Source organism: Capra hircus, chromosome 13 (genome assembly GCF_001704415.2).
Source record: "Capra hircus breed San Clemente chromosome 13, ASM170441v1, whole genome shotgun sequence".
NCBI classification, from domain to species: domain Eukaryota; kingdom Metazoa; phylum Chordata; class Mammalia; order Artiodactyla; family Bovidae; genus Capra; species Capra hircus.
Window position 1 is genome coordinate 41,535,072 of NC_030820.1, and position 12,838 is coordinate 41,547,909.

Below are 12,838 nucleotides of genomic sequence, written 5' to 3' on the forward strand. Positions count from 1 at the left end.
CACTGACATGCAGAAAGCAACCCCTGATGCTGTAGGAACGATGATAAGCTTTGTCTTTTGAAGAAGTTCTTGGAAAATCCACAGGGTGGAAAAAAAAAGCCTAATCATCTCATTTGAAAAAGTTATGTTAGACTCTTCGAAGACACCATCTAAAACTAAAACCTGTTGACGTTCTGACTGGAGACGTGAGATACATTTATGTGACAAACTTCAGTGGCTTCATATGTTGTGTGCCATTCTAAGTGTTTACAGACATGAACACACAGGATTCCCGTGACCCCACAAGGAAGGAGCTCCCTGGTCCCTCCCCACCACCCCGAACACCTGCAGCTCAGCACAGCAGGGAGCTGGGAGGTCACATGGCCAGTGGAACATTCACCCAGCTTCCCTGGGCATCACCCCTTCTGTGCCAGTGCCCACAGGCACAAGCCCCAGACCCACCGCACGTGACAAATCCCTCAAACACTGGGAGGTGTAGTCCAGCCATTTTCTCTTGCTTGGGGCTCTCATGGGACTGCAGTCAGGTGACAAGCAGGGCTGCAGCCCCCGGTCAGTCCAGACAGGCTGGACATCCATGGTGGCCCAGGCACCTGGCAGCAGGTGATGTCAGCTTTGGCTGTGAGCTCCTCTGAGCATCTCCTCATGGCTTCCCCCAGGGCAAGTGTCCAAGGAAACTCAGGGAAGGAAGCTTTCTCTGCAGCCCAGAGGTCACGGGGCCACTTCCTTTGCAGTTTTTGGTGGAAGGAAGCCCACAAGCCCACCCAGAGTCAAGAGATGGCTTCTAGACGCACCTGTCAATGCAAAGAGTGTCAGCCTGTCAAACGACTGCAAAATATAGACAGATCAATGAGCATTTGTCCAGAGCCAGGCACTGGGCTAAATCTATTTATATGATGACTTAAATTACATACAAAGAGAAAACCCACAGTCCCCAGATGGTGTCACGTGTGCTAAACCCCAGGATACAAAATTTAGATTTAACGCCTCACGTAATTGTAGTCTCACCTTCCTCAGAAATGTCACCTTAATCAACCACATGGGGTTTTCTGCTCAGCACCATGAAGTCACCTGTCGTGTGGGAGGTCCAGAGGAAGAAGAGGCAACCCACATGGTAAAACATATGTCCTCCCTGCTCCCTTTCCTGGCATCTGGGCCCAAAATATGCCCCCCCACACACTATTTTTTGCTGACTTCCTCGCCCATCCTCCTCTCTATAGAAGCTTCCATGTTCTAGGACTCCTCTGCATGCCCTCGTGTCCTGCTATGAAATGCTACCAGATTCATGAGCCCTTGGGTGGAATCAAGACTTTCAAATTTACTCAGTTGAATCCTGCTTTTTAGCCACACTTTTATTTCTGTTTAAAATAAATAAGCCTAAAAGTACTACCATGAAGACGAATGTGGCAGGAGCTACGTTTCCTCCCTAGACACACTGGTCTGGGTGGCCTCCTGATCAGCGAGCCTTCTGGGTCACCCCACCATACCCCCAGTCCCACCTACTCCCTAGGGACTTGGGGTGGTGCTAACCTGAACCCTGAGGTGTGGGCTGAGCAACAGGGGGCTGGGTGAAGACAGGTGAGCCAAGCGAAGCACACCCCGACCCGACCGCCCTGACTTCCACAGGAACAGGGCACTGGAGGCATCACAAAGGGATGACTTTATGGGAAGTCAGCCTGGACGCTGGCTGACTTGTGGAAAGTCAAGATTTTCCACCCAGGAGAGCCTCTGCAGGGAGGCTGCCCCAGCCTTCACTTCTGTGTCCACAAGTCCCGCAACTCCCTGTAGGGGCCAGCCCCAGGTCCAGATCCAGCCAGTGCAAGGCCTGTGGGCAACCTTTCACTCCTCGAATTCCAAAGCCCTTTTGTTAAGTCCCATCTGGGGTGAGAAAGCTCTGCTATGCACTACATGAAGATAGAGACAGGGGAGGCCCTCGGGGCCCTGTGAGTCAGGGAGCAGCAGGTGGGAGGACACAGTTCCCACCCTCTTCCTGGCATCCCAGTTCAAGTTCTGCAGGTGCACCATGGCATCTAGGGTGCTGGCCTCAGAGCCACCTGTGTGAGTCCTGTTTGTCACTTTGCCTTCTGTGGGCACCACGGCACAACAGGAGGGCTGGTCAATGCTGCCCTGAGTGCGGCGAGTGTCTGGAAACAGCCTCTGGGAGAGCAGCCTGTGAAGCGTCACCCTTGGGGTGAGTGGTCAACATGAGGGCAGTGCCGGGGGCGGGGAGCAGGACTAGACCATTCCCAGCTGGGGGCACTAAATATCCACTCTGCTGCCCAGTGATGATGACACTGACGGGTACCATCTCCTACTGACTAAACACTCCTTAGGAAAAGAAAGTCCACTGTGTGTCTTAAGTTCTATACGCCTTCCGTGGCAAGCTGTGCTAAGACTCGTTTTACCTGGAAGCCCAGAGAAGGGCGGGAGGGGTGTGAATGAGTAAAATCCCTATAGATGCCACAGCTCCTGAAATGTATCCTGGAAGCTCTCCTAGTTCACTCTCAATTCCGACCTTGACTGACCTGGGTTCTGATGGGTACTCCCCCTACCCCGTTTCCATCAGTTACACATATTTTTAGTTTTTGTCTTTCGGTAGGTGCCCAGAGTTGTTTGTGGAAAGAGGATGACATAAGCCATTCCTTATTTTGCTTCTAGGGAACATGACCAGTGAGTCATCCCAGCCGTCTGATCAGCTCAGCACATGTGCAGCTCCTCTGAGGGCGTACCATGCCTCGGACTCCATCACACTCCCTGTCCTCCTGTCCAGCCCTGGTGGATGGTCCAACATTTTGCAAACACAGCAGCCAAGTTTCTGGGGTCAACAGCTCAGGTCCCCTGCGCTCCCGTCTGACCATCAGAAGTCACCAAAGCTGAAGGTCCAGCTCCCAGCCGTGTCTGCTCCCCGCCCCGTGCCTGCCCTCAGAGCCAGTGAGAGGAGTAAAGTAACAGCATCGACCCTTCCTTCTCAACCTTCTGAGACAGTGAGCAACTCAATAAGTAGCTGCTGTTAACTTTTTTATTGAGTAAAATAGCAGAGCACCGTGCACTTGGAAAGCAATTAGAAGAAAGACACAAGTTAGAGCCCCCTGGCAGATCAGAAAATGCCCAAGGAGCCTGTGTCTGCGGGGGCAGCATGGGGAGGGCACGGCCAGTAGGCAGTCACCCACCGCAGGTGTGGGCGCTCTGCAGGGGCGTGAGTGAGAGGCGGTCAGTGGCCTGCCTGACACCCAGTCCCCTATTAATCCTGGCAGCTAAACTTCACCAGGTTGATGGTGTTCATCCACGGGACGACGTAAACCTGGAAGGAGCACAGCTTTTCCTGTGAAAGGAAAGAGGAGAACAGTGGGTCAGGGTTACAGTTAAAGACTGAGGTGCACGCCCCTCCAGCCCCCCTCCCCAGAGCGCTGGCACTGAGACAGGTCCAGAGGGAGGACCCAGGGGCCGGGATACAGGTCCAGGAAACCCCCGCAGAGGTGGGGCCTGGGAAGGGTGACCAAGGAGTGCAGCCCTCCCTGAGACCCCCGAGAACCAGCCAAGCCCCCGGGAGAGCCTGGGCTTTGGTGAGTGGGCAGCATCTTAAGGTTTCAGCACGGTTCAGGCCTCTGTGTGCATACGTGTTAAGCTGCTTCAGTTGTGTCCAACTCCTTGCGACCCTATGGATTATAGCCTGCCAGGCTCTCCTGTCCCAGGCAAGAATACTGGCGGCCATGTTCTCCTCCAGGGAATCTTCCTGACCCATGGACCAAACCCCCATCTTTTATGTCTCCTGCATTGGCAGGTGGATTCTTTTCCACTGGTGCCACCTGGGAGGCCCTTACAAGCCTCTAAAGCCTACTAATCTGGGGTAGGGGTGGGGGACAAGGATGGGATTAAAGGGCCCTTTCTTGCTCCCCAGCAAATACCCTCAGCTGTGTCCTCCATCTGGCAGGCAACAACCCCTAAAGCACGTGGTGCCCCAATTCCCCGGTGGAAACCCCCTATAGACACACAGCAGTCATGTGCACACATGCACCCTTCCCCATCACATCCCCAGCCACAGCTGTGACGTGTCCCCAAGGGCACCCCCATCCCTGCTCCCAGCAGGCACATACCCTCTTCAGGTGCGGCTGGTCATGGAAGGGACAGCTGTCTAAGTTGGTCTGGGACTTGGTACATGTAGTCCGGCCAAGCTTCACGTCCAAGAAGTAGTTCATCCCCGACACAACCTGGACATGCAGAGAGCAGACACAGTTAGCACACCCTGTGACCGTGAACATGTGCACGCATGCGTACACACACACACACACGTGGTTACCTTCCTCCCACCACACCCCAAGTCCACGGTGACAAGTTGCCAGGGCCGCACCCTGGAAGCACAGTGGCTTCTTGGCAGCCCCTGTATCCCAGGCCCTCCCTGGATCTTCTTTACCAGCTGCTCCAACCAGGCGTCTCCCACAGGGACCCAGAAAGGGGAATCCACAGGCCAATATGCTGACCAGGTCCAGGAACAGAAGGCACAGCTTTGAGGAGCCAGCCAGGGTGCGGACAAGCAACCGACCAGCGCCCCGGGCCAGGGCGGGGCCTGAGCACAAGGTGCAGCCATAGCCCATACCGCACCCACAGGAAGGCTGCTGCCAGTGACTCCACTTTAGTGGAACTTCAGTCCCCACTGTGGAGCCCATGGCATCCCATTCCCTGTATGTAGTCCAGGTTTATTCACTCCCTCTCGGAGAGGGGAAACCAAGAGCTTCACATTCACAGATGTTCAGGCCAACAGAAGACTTCCTGGCATGCCTTCCTCTTAAGTGTGACTTCTGACAGTGTGGCACATCCTCTGGGTCTTTTACACTTGAGGTTACAGGAGAGATGTGAACTCTAGCCTCACAAGGGCACTCGAGACGTGCCTGGTTAGAACTTGCAGAAGCATGAGGGGCAGGGACCCGGCTCCAAGTCCCACCTGGTGGAACCACAATCCCTTTCTGCTGTCACTTTCCCATATGGCCAAGGAGCTAGTGTCACCCTGGAGAGGAGCAGGCTGGGGGGTACCTGGCAAGTGGGGAGAGCAGTCCCATTCAAAGGGAACGGCACCAGCCCACTGCCACGGGAGGAGAGATGGCTGTGGCCCTGACTCATCTCCTGTGGTTTCAGAAGAAGGGAGTAGGAAGCCCTGAGGCTGGCAGGCAGGACCACACTGCCGCTGCTTGTGTGGCTGCATCCCATTCTCCAAGGGGACATAGGCCAGATGGTCTCAACTCTAGCCTTCTTTCAAGGACCACTGCAAAGTCCTGTAGCCCTTCCTGATTCTCCCTCCTGCCCTCTTCCCAACTCTGACAACAGGCTCCTCTCTGGCCAGAACCCCAGGCAGAGGTCAGGTTGTCAGCAACGGTGTGCCCATCTCAGGGTGGGGGTGTGACGTCACAGCCCAGAGGCTGCTCCTATGGACATGACATGTGGATGAACCACAGTCCACGAGCCTGTTTCCTTAGGCCAGGCTCCCTGCCGTGGGACACACCTGAGACCACAGGGCCCACTCATGAACTCGTCTGTTTGCTGATAACCTCCAGGTTCTCTGGAGAGCAGCCAGGCCCCCTGCAAGGAGGGTGTTTGGTGTGTCTGACCCCCAGGTCACTGCGTGATGATGAGAGGACCACGGGAGGCCAGGTGTGTTCAGTGGCACCTGCGGAGAGGAAGCTCAGAGGAACTCGCCTCTTCTGTGTGACTCAAGGCTCAGTTCGAGGAAACATCAAGCCAAACACAGACCTGGTGACCGTCTGAGCAGTGACTGGCCAGAAGCAACGCCAAGGTCATGAGACAGACCAGCAGCTGCCCCAGAGTAAAGGAGATCACAGGACAGAGGCTGAGGTGGGGGGCCCGGGAATATCCTTGGCTGTAACAGACATAATGGGATGTCAGTGACATCTGAATAAGACCTGTGTATCAAAGCGTCAGGGTTGATATCTGATTTTCAAAATTGTATTGTGGTTACGGAAGAAAAGGCTTGCTTTTACGAAATATACACAGAAGTGTTCACCTTCAAAAACTTCAGAAAATAAATGCATATACGTACATCCCTACACACAGGTACGTGGGGAAGAGATGGATCACGCAAATATGGCAACTTTCAACAGTTAGGGCATCTGGGTGAAGAATCTACAGTGATTCTATGCTAGGTACTGTTTCTGAAACTGCTCTGTAAGTCTGAAACTGCGTCAAAATAAACAGCTTAAACAGCTAAAAGGAAAAGGTGCTTTAAGAATCACTCAGTGGGCAGTCAGGTGTGAGTTTCCTTCGTCTGTGGTCATTTAGTTGACAGCTCACGATGAGCCTCAGGACCCAGTGACCCCAGAGCTTACCTAGCAAGCTGGCCAGTCCCGCGAAGGGCTGCAGGCGCCGGGAAAGGCCGGGGGCCACGCCCGGGTGAGAAGCGCAATTGCATCCTTGCCGATTCCCGGGGCCTCTAGGGGTTGGGGGCTGCCCTCCCGAGCGAGCTCTGGGGGCCCTCGGGCGGGGCTGGGGACTGCGCGCAGGCCTCGCCCTCCGGGGGCCGGGCTTGGGCAGTCCCCGCGCCCCTACCCTGAGGCCTGACCTGGGGCCCCTGATCTCGGCACCCTGCCCCGCCGGACGCACCTGCTTGCGGGCGCGCACCACGCGCATCGCGCGGCTCTGGTAAGCGTCGTTGCTTCGCTTGTTGAACTCGCTGACCGCAAAGGACAGCGCCTCCTGCACGCCCTCCTCGTTGACGTCCGCCTCCATCAGGCCGCCCAGCAGGCGACCCTTTCTAGGGCCCTGCGCGGCCGCAGGGCTCAAGGCCAGGCCAGGGAGACGATCAGGGCGGCCAGCAGGAGCAGCGGGGCGCGCGGGGAGCCCACCATGGTCCCTCAGATGCAAACAGACTGCAGTCGAGGGGCGATCCGCGGATGCTAGCATCGCCCGGCGGGCCCGGGCGCCTTTATGACCCGGCCGTGGTGGACCGCCCCGCCCCCTTCCACTTGGCCTCGCCTCTTCCGCCCCGTTGCCCGGCCCATGTCCTCCGCCCTAGCCCCGCCCCTCCAGGAGTCACCATCCTCCTGACCCCGCCCACTCTCTCCCAGTCCCGCTCTCCTCCCTTGGTCCCCAGCCTCCCCGCCGGCCGCAGCGCCTTTACGCCTGGGCTGTGGGGGACCGCCTCGCCTGCTCCCGCTTGGCCCCGCCTCTTCCGCCCCGTTGCCCCTCCCGGGATGCTCGGTCCGTCCGACCCCGCCCACTCCCCCAGTGCCGTCCTCCTCCCGTGGTCCCCACCCGCGCTGCCCCCTCCCACTTGGCCCACCTCTTCCGCCCAGTTGCCCCGCCCACGGCCTCCACCCTAGCCCTACCCGCCCGGGTCTCGGTCCGCCCGACCGAGCCCGCTCCTCCCCAGCCCCGCCCTCCTCCCGTGGCTCCCCATCCTCCCCCAGTCTGTCCCCGAGTCCTGATCTTGTTCCCCGGCGCTCCTCGAGCCGGCTCACCGCGGTCTTTCAGAGGGTGTCCCCTCTCCGGGCCGGCGAAGCTTGTGCACCCGAACTCTGTCTCCTGGCCTGAGAGGGCGTCTCGGCCTCCTGGCCGTCCGGGCGCCTGCTCCGCGTCTGGGAGTCCACAGAGAGCACGACGGAGGTTTCCGAGGCAGCGGGAGGAAGACCTTGGTTGCGCCCTGTACCGGGAAGTTCTTCCCCACAGAAGCTCATCGGGTTCTCTTTCTCACGACTCGTTTACTTATTCAACCGCACACCTTTCTGGGGCTTCTCCCTGGCCAGGGTGTCTGGGGCCTGTAGCTGGGGGCGGGGGACTCTTGAGGCGGTAGAGCCCCCGCTTGACAGAGGGGTAGTGCGAACCCGTGCATAACTACATTTTCTAGGAGACACATTAAAAAGTGTAAGATGGTAACGGACGACCCTATATGCGAGACAGCAAAAGAGACACAGATGTAAAGAACAGACTTTTGGACTCTGTAGCAGAAGGAGAGGGTGGGATGATTTGAGAGAATAGCATTGAAACAGATATATTACCATATGTGAAATAGATCGCCAGTCCAAGTTTGATGCATGAAACAGGGCCCTCAGAGCCGGTGCACTGGGACAACTGTGAGGGATGGGATGGGGAGGGAGGTGGGAGGGGGGTTCAGGATGGGGAACACATGTACGTCCATGGCTGATTCATGTCAATGTATGGCAAAAATCACTACAACATTGTAATTAGCCTCCAATTATAAATGAACACATTTTTTAAATGTAAAAAGAAAAAAATGTATAATATTGCTTTTTATTTAACTCAGTATATCCAAAATGTTATTTCAACATATACAAGCAATTGTGAATGACAATTTTACACTCTTCTGTGTGTGTACCTTTTACCCTTGGAGCAGATGTCAAGGCCAGTAGGGCCCAGCTTTAGAGGGGTGGGGTGGGGATGGGGTCAGTGATCAGTGATTAAGATCAAGGGGTGATGGGGGCTTGTGTTGGAAGTGAAGGGTGAAATAGACATGGGTGCCTCTGGATGCTGGTCAGGAGGCCTCTGAGAGGACAGACATTTGGGCTGAAACCTACCTAAAGGGCAAGAAGTCCTGCCGACACAGAGGAAGAGCACTTCAGGCAAAGGAAGAGCCAGTGCAAAGGCCCTGGGGTGAGGCTGGGCCACCCTGCTCTAGGGACAAGAGAATGCTGGTGTTTAAGCAGGGAAGGGGTATGACCCGGAATTTCATCCTGACAGCTGGGTGCACCCTAAACTGTGGGTGGGGGAACCCCTACCTTGTGGGCGTGGGAGGGATAGTCCCTGAGGGAACGGATGGAAGCCTGGGGCTGATCTTGCTCCTCTCCTCAGAGAGGCACATCACTGGCTCTGGTCCTCTGTCCACTGCTTAGAAAACTTGCTTGATTCTTAAAAATCAACTTTAATGAGGTATGATACGCACACAATAAATGCCTTGTTTTATGTGTCCAGACAGGAATTTTAGCAAATACATACATTGGTATTACCTCCCCTCCAAGCTCTAGAACACTTCCATTAGCCTGAAAGTTTCCTCCTTCCTCTCTGTGGTCAATCTCTTGCTCTTCCCTGGGCTTGGATGATGCACACCCCTGTCTCTGTGGACTGAGGCCTTGCTTGTTCTTGAACTTTCCACAAATGGCCTCATGCAGTGTGTTCCTCTGGGTTTTGAGCATACAGACTTATAAAACAATACTTTTTATTTAACCCAATATGTCTAAAATATTATCTCAACATATACAAGCAATTTTTGAGCCTCCTCTACTGTGTTAACCTGGTTGTTGGTTCTTTTTCTTCCCAGACTGAGAGGATGTGGTCAGTTGGGTATTGATTGAGCTGCCAGATCCTTTAGTCCAGGACTGTGGAGATCCAGGCTGGAGAATGGCGCTGGGAGTGGAGGGAAAGGCTGTTCTCTAACCTCTACCCTGTGTGCCCGAAGGTGACCCAGTGACCAATGACCTAAAGAGATGCTGGCAGAAATACCAGGTGGCCTCTGGGCCTGTGGTGCGCATCCAGAGGAGGACTCTCCCGGGAGCGGTCAAGGCAATGGTCAGTGAGCGTCAGCCCACAGCCACTGTGGCCTTAGGGCTGGACCAGCAGGAGTCTGGCATGAAATCCAGAACGATATTAACAATGAATACTTATGTTCAGTATTTCTGAGACCCTGTTGCCTTGAGGCCCAGTTATAACTGTAGGGGCGGGAAATTTTTCCTTATACCTTTCTAGGTTCTTTGGCTGGTCTAATAATTAAATTGCCAAAAGACAGATTAAAATATATTTAACTGAGAAAAATATATTTAACTGTATACATTTAGAAACCCCATAAAGGAAAGACACAAAGGCAGTCAGGTAGTTGAAGCTTACAAGCCACCCTGACCTAAGGAAAGGAATAGGGGGCTGGGACTTCAAGCAGAGCAGGGGTGACTCATGGGAAGATGAGATGAGCAGGTGCTTGGGGATCAGATGACAGCCCTACGGCACAGATTGCTCTTTCAGATAAATATGTCTCTCTGGTAGTGTCTCTCTGGTATCTAAATTCCTTTTGGCAATTCAGAGGAGGTAAAAGCTTTTCCTGAGGCTGCTGGATCTTGATTCCTTCAGTTCAAAATCCCCCGCCTGACATGGTGGCACGTTTAGGGGTGGCGTCTTCTGCCCCCTCCCCATCTCTCCCTGCTCTGACTCAGGGGTGTGTGTGTGTGTGTGTGCTCAGTTGTGTCTGACTCTTTGCAACTCCATGGACTGTAGTCCACCAGGCTCCTCTGTCCATGGAATTTTCCAGGCAAGAATACCAAAGCTGCTTGCCGTTCCCTTCTCCAGGGGATCTTCCTGACTCAGGGATCAAACCCAGTCTCCTGCATTGCAGGCAGATTCTTTATCCCTGCACCACCTGGGAAGCCCAGGAGGCTCTGGAAAAGTTATGGCGCCCACTAAGTGAAGCAGGGTTGCCTCTGCAGTACAGTAAGACAGAGGAAGTGCTTTCTCAGTGAGCTAGAAGAGAGGGGAATTCCACCAAGGGAAGAGTGGGCCGCTGTGGCCCACGCTTCTGAGTGGTGTGACTGTCTTTGAAGGGCAGGAACTGGTCCTCACCAGGGTTTCCCACCTCGCAGGCAGTGGGGCTGCAGCCTCAGGAGGTGTGCTGGGTAGAGATGGGCAGGGTCCTCCCATCTGTGTCGTAGTCAGGGAGGAGGTGCAGGGCAGCAGAGAATATGGGAGCACGGTGGTGGGTGTGGATGTGTTGGGGCAGCCTGAATGCTGACCTGTGTGGCTGGAGGTCAGTTACACTGGTGATAGGCATTTTGATACAGAGACATCTCTTATCCCAGGAATGGATGCCCACAGAACTGCCAGAGTGGCCTACAGGACAGTCTGATGAGGCAGAGAAGGCTGGGCTTCTCCTCTACCTGTAAGGGTGACCTTGGAAAATGTCAGAAGTCTTTGTTAACCACTTTGTCAGCCACTTTGTTAACCGTAGGGACTGGGGTCAGGAACACAGACATGGGCAGGCTTGGGTGGGATGTGTAAGCATGGGTAAAGATGACAGAGCACCCGTCGCTCTTACACTGTTGCTGGGAATGTAAATTGAAATGATGACTGTGGAAAACAGAATGAAGTTTCCATAAAAAACTAAAATTAGAACTGCAGTATGACCTAACAATCCCATTACTGGGCATCTATCCTGAGAAAACTATAATTAAAAGGACACATGGATCCCAATCCCAGTGTTCCTTGCAGCACTATTTACCATAGCCGGGACACAGAAACAACCTAAGCATCCAACAGCTGAGTGGATAAAGTAGATGTGGTACATATATACGGTGGAATACTACTCAGCCATAAAAAGGAAGGAAATTGGGTCATTTGTAGAGTCTTAGATGGACCTAGGGTCTGTCACATAGAATGAAGTAAGTCAGAAAGAGAAAACAAGTATACTAACTCATGCATATAGAACCTAGGTCTTCCCTGGTGGCTCAGTGGTAAAGAATCTGCCTGCAATGCAGGAGACCTGGGTTTGATCCCTGGGTCAGGAAGATCCTCTTGAGAAGGGACGGGTTACCTACTCCAATATTCTTGCCTGGAGAATTCCATGGACAGAAGAGCCTGGCAGGCCACAGTCCATAGGGCCACAAAGAGTCAGACATGATTGAGCAACCAACATACTTACAGAATCTAGAAAAATGGTACAGATGAACCTAGTTCCAGGGCGGGAATAGAGACCCAGATGTAGAAAACGGACTTGTGGGCACAGAGGCCAAAGGGGAGGGTGGGATGAACTGAGAGAGTAGCATTGAGATATATACACTACCAAGTGTAGATTAGATAGCTACTGGGAAGCTGCTGTATAGCAGCCACCTGGGCTTGCCAGGTGGCTCAGTGGTAAAGAATCTGCCTTCCAAGTAGAAAACCTGGATTAGATTCCTAGGTTGGTAAGATCCCCTGGAGGAGGGAACAGCAGTGCTCTGGATGACCTAGAGGGGTGGGATAGGAGGAATGGAGGGAAGTCCAAGAGAGAGGGGACATATGTATGCATATAGAAGATTCATCTTGTACAGCAGAAACTAACACAACATTGTAAAGCAATAATCCTCCAAAAAAATTTAAAAAAAAAAATGAGCAACCTATGCCTTGGGGTCTGTAACCTGTGGCTCCTAGGATAAAGCAGGAACCCAGAGAGAAAGAGAAAACTGAAGTTGAGGTAGGGGATTCTGGCACCCAACCATCAAGTGCAGCGTGGAGGGGCGCACGTCTGCACAGGAGATGAGTGTGTGTCCTTCTGCCGGGTGAACAAACCAGTCGTGTTTCCACAAAGCTGTGTGTGTGACAGCTGATCTCATGATCTGAGTTAGCAGAGTGAGGAATTAAGGCAAGGGAGTGGCAGAAGTTCTCTGAAATCAGTAAGCAATCATAAATGGATACAAAGTAATATTTTAATAAATAAATGACCAAGTGCATAAAACTTTCCTCCAAAGTGTAAGTGACCACATCAAGTAGCTAAGAGTTGAGATTCTCAGTACTGGGGCTTTGGTGTCCAAAGAGTGGGCTTGCCTGGGCTTGCCAGGTGGCTCAGTGGTAAAGAATCTGCCTTCCAAGTAGAAAACCTGGGTTAGATTCCTGGGTTGGTAAGATCCCCTGGAGGAGGAAATGGCAACCTCCTGAAAAATTGCCTGAAAAATTCCATGGACAGAGAAGCCTGGCAGGCTACAGTTCATGAGGTCACAAAGAGTCAGACATGATTTAGCAACTAAAACCACCACCACCACAGAGGTAGCTTGGACTGAGCAAGGCCTCGGTTTTGTGGCATCTTATCATGGAAAGATTGGGAACCTCTCTTATGGGAGGCACAGGGTTCTCTGGGGTGGAGCTC

The 12,838-nt window shown here is 53.6% G+C and overlaps 1 protein-coding gene across 1 annotated transcript; it reads right to left on the bottom strand.

Moving 5' to 3' along the window:
• On the bottom strand, positions 2,999-6,954 carry LOC102184534 (cystatin-C). The gene is given in 4 exon segments (XM_013968612.2): positions 2,999-3,319; positions 4,092-4,205; positions 6,607-6,792; positions 6,795-6,954. Coding segments are annotated over 4 exon segments (438 nt in total). The 5' UTR covers positions 6,852-6,954; the 3' UTR covers positions 2,999-3,238.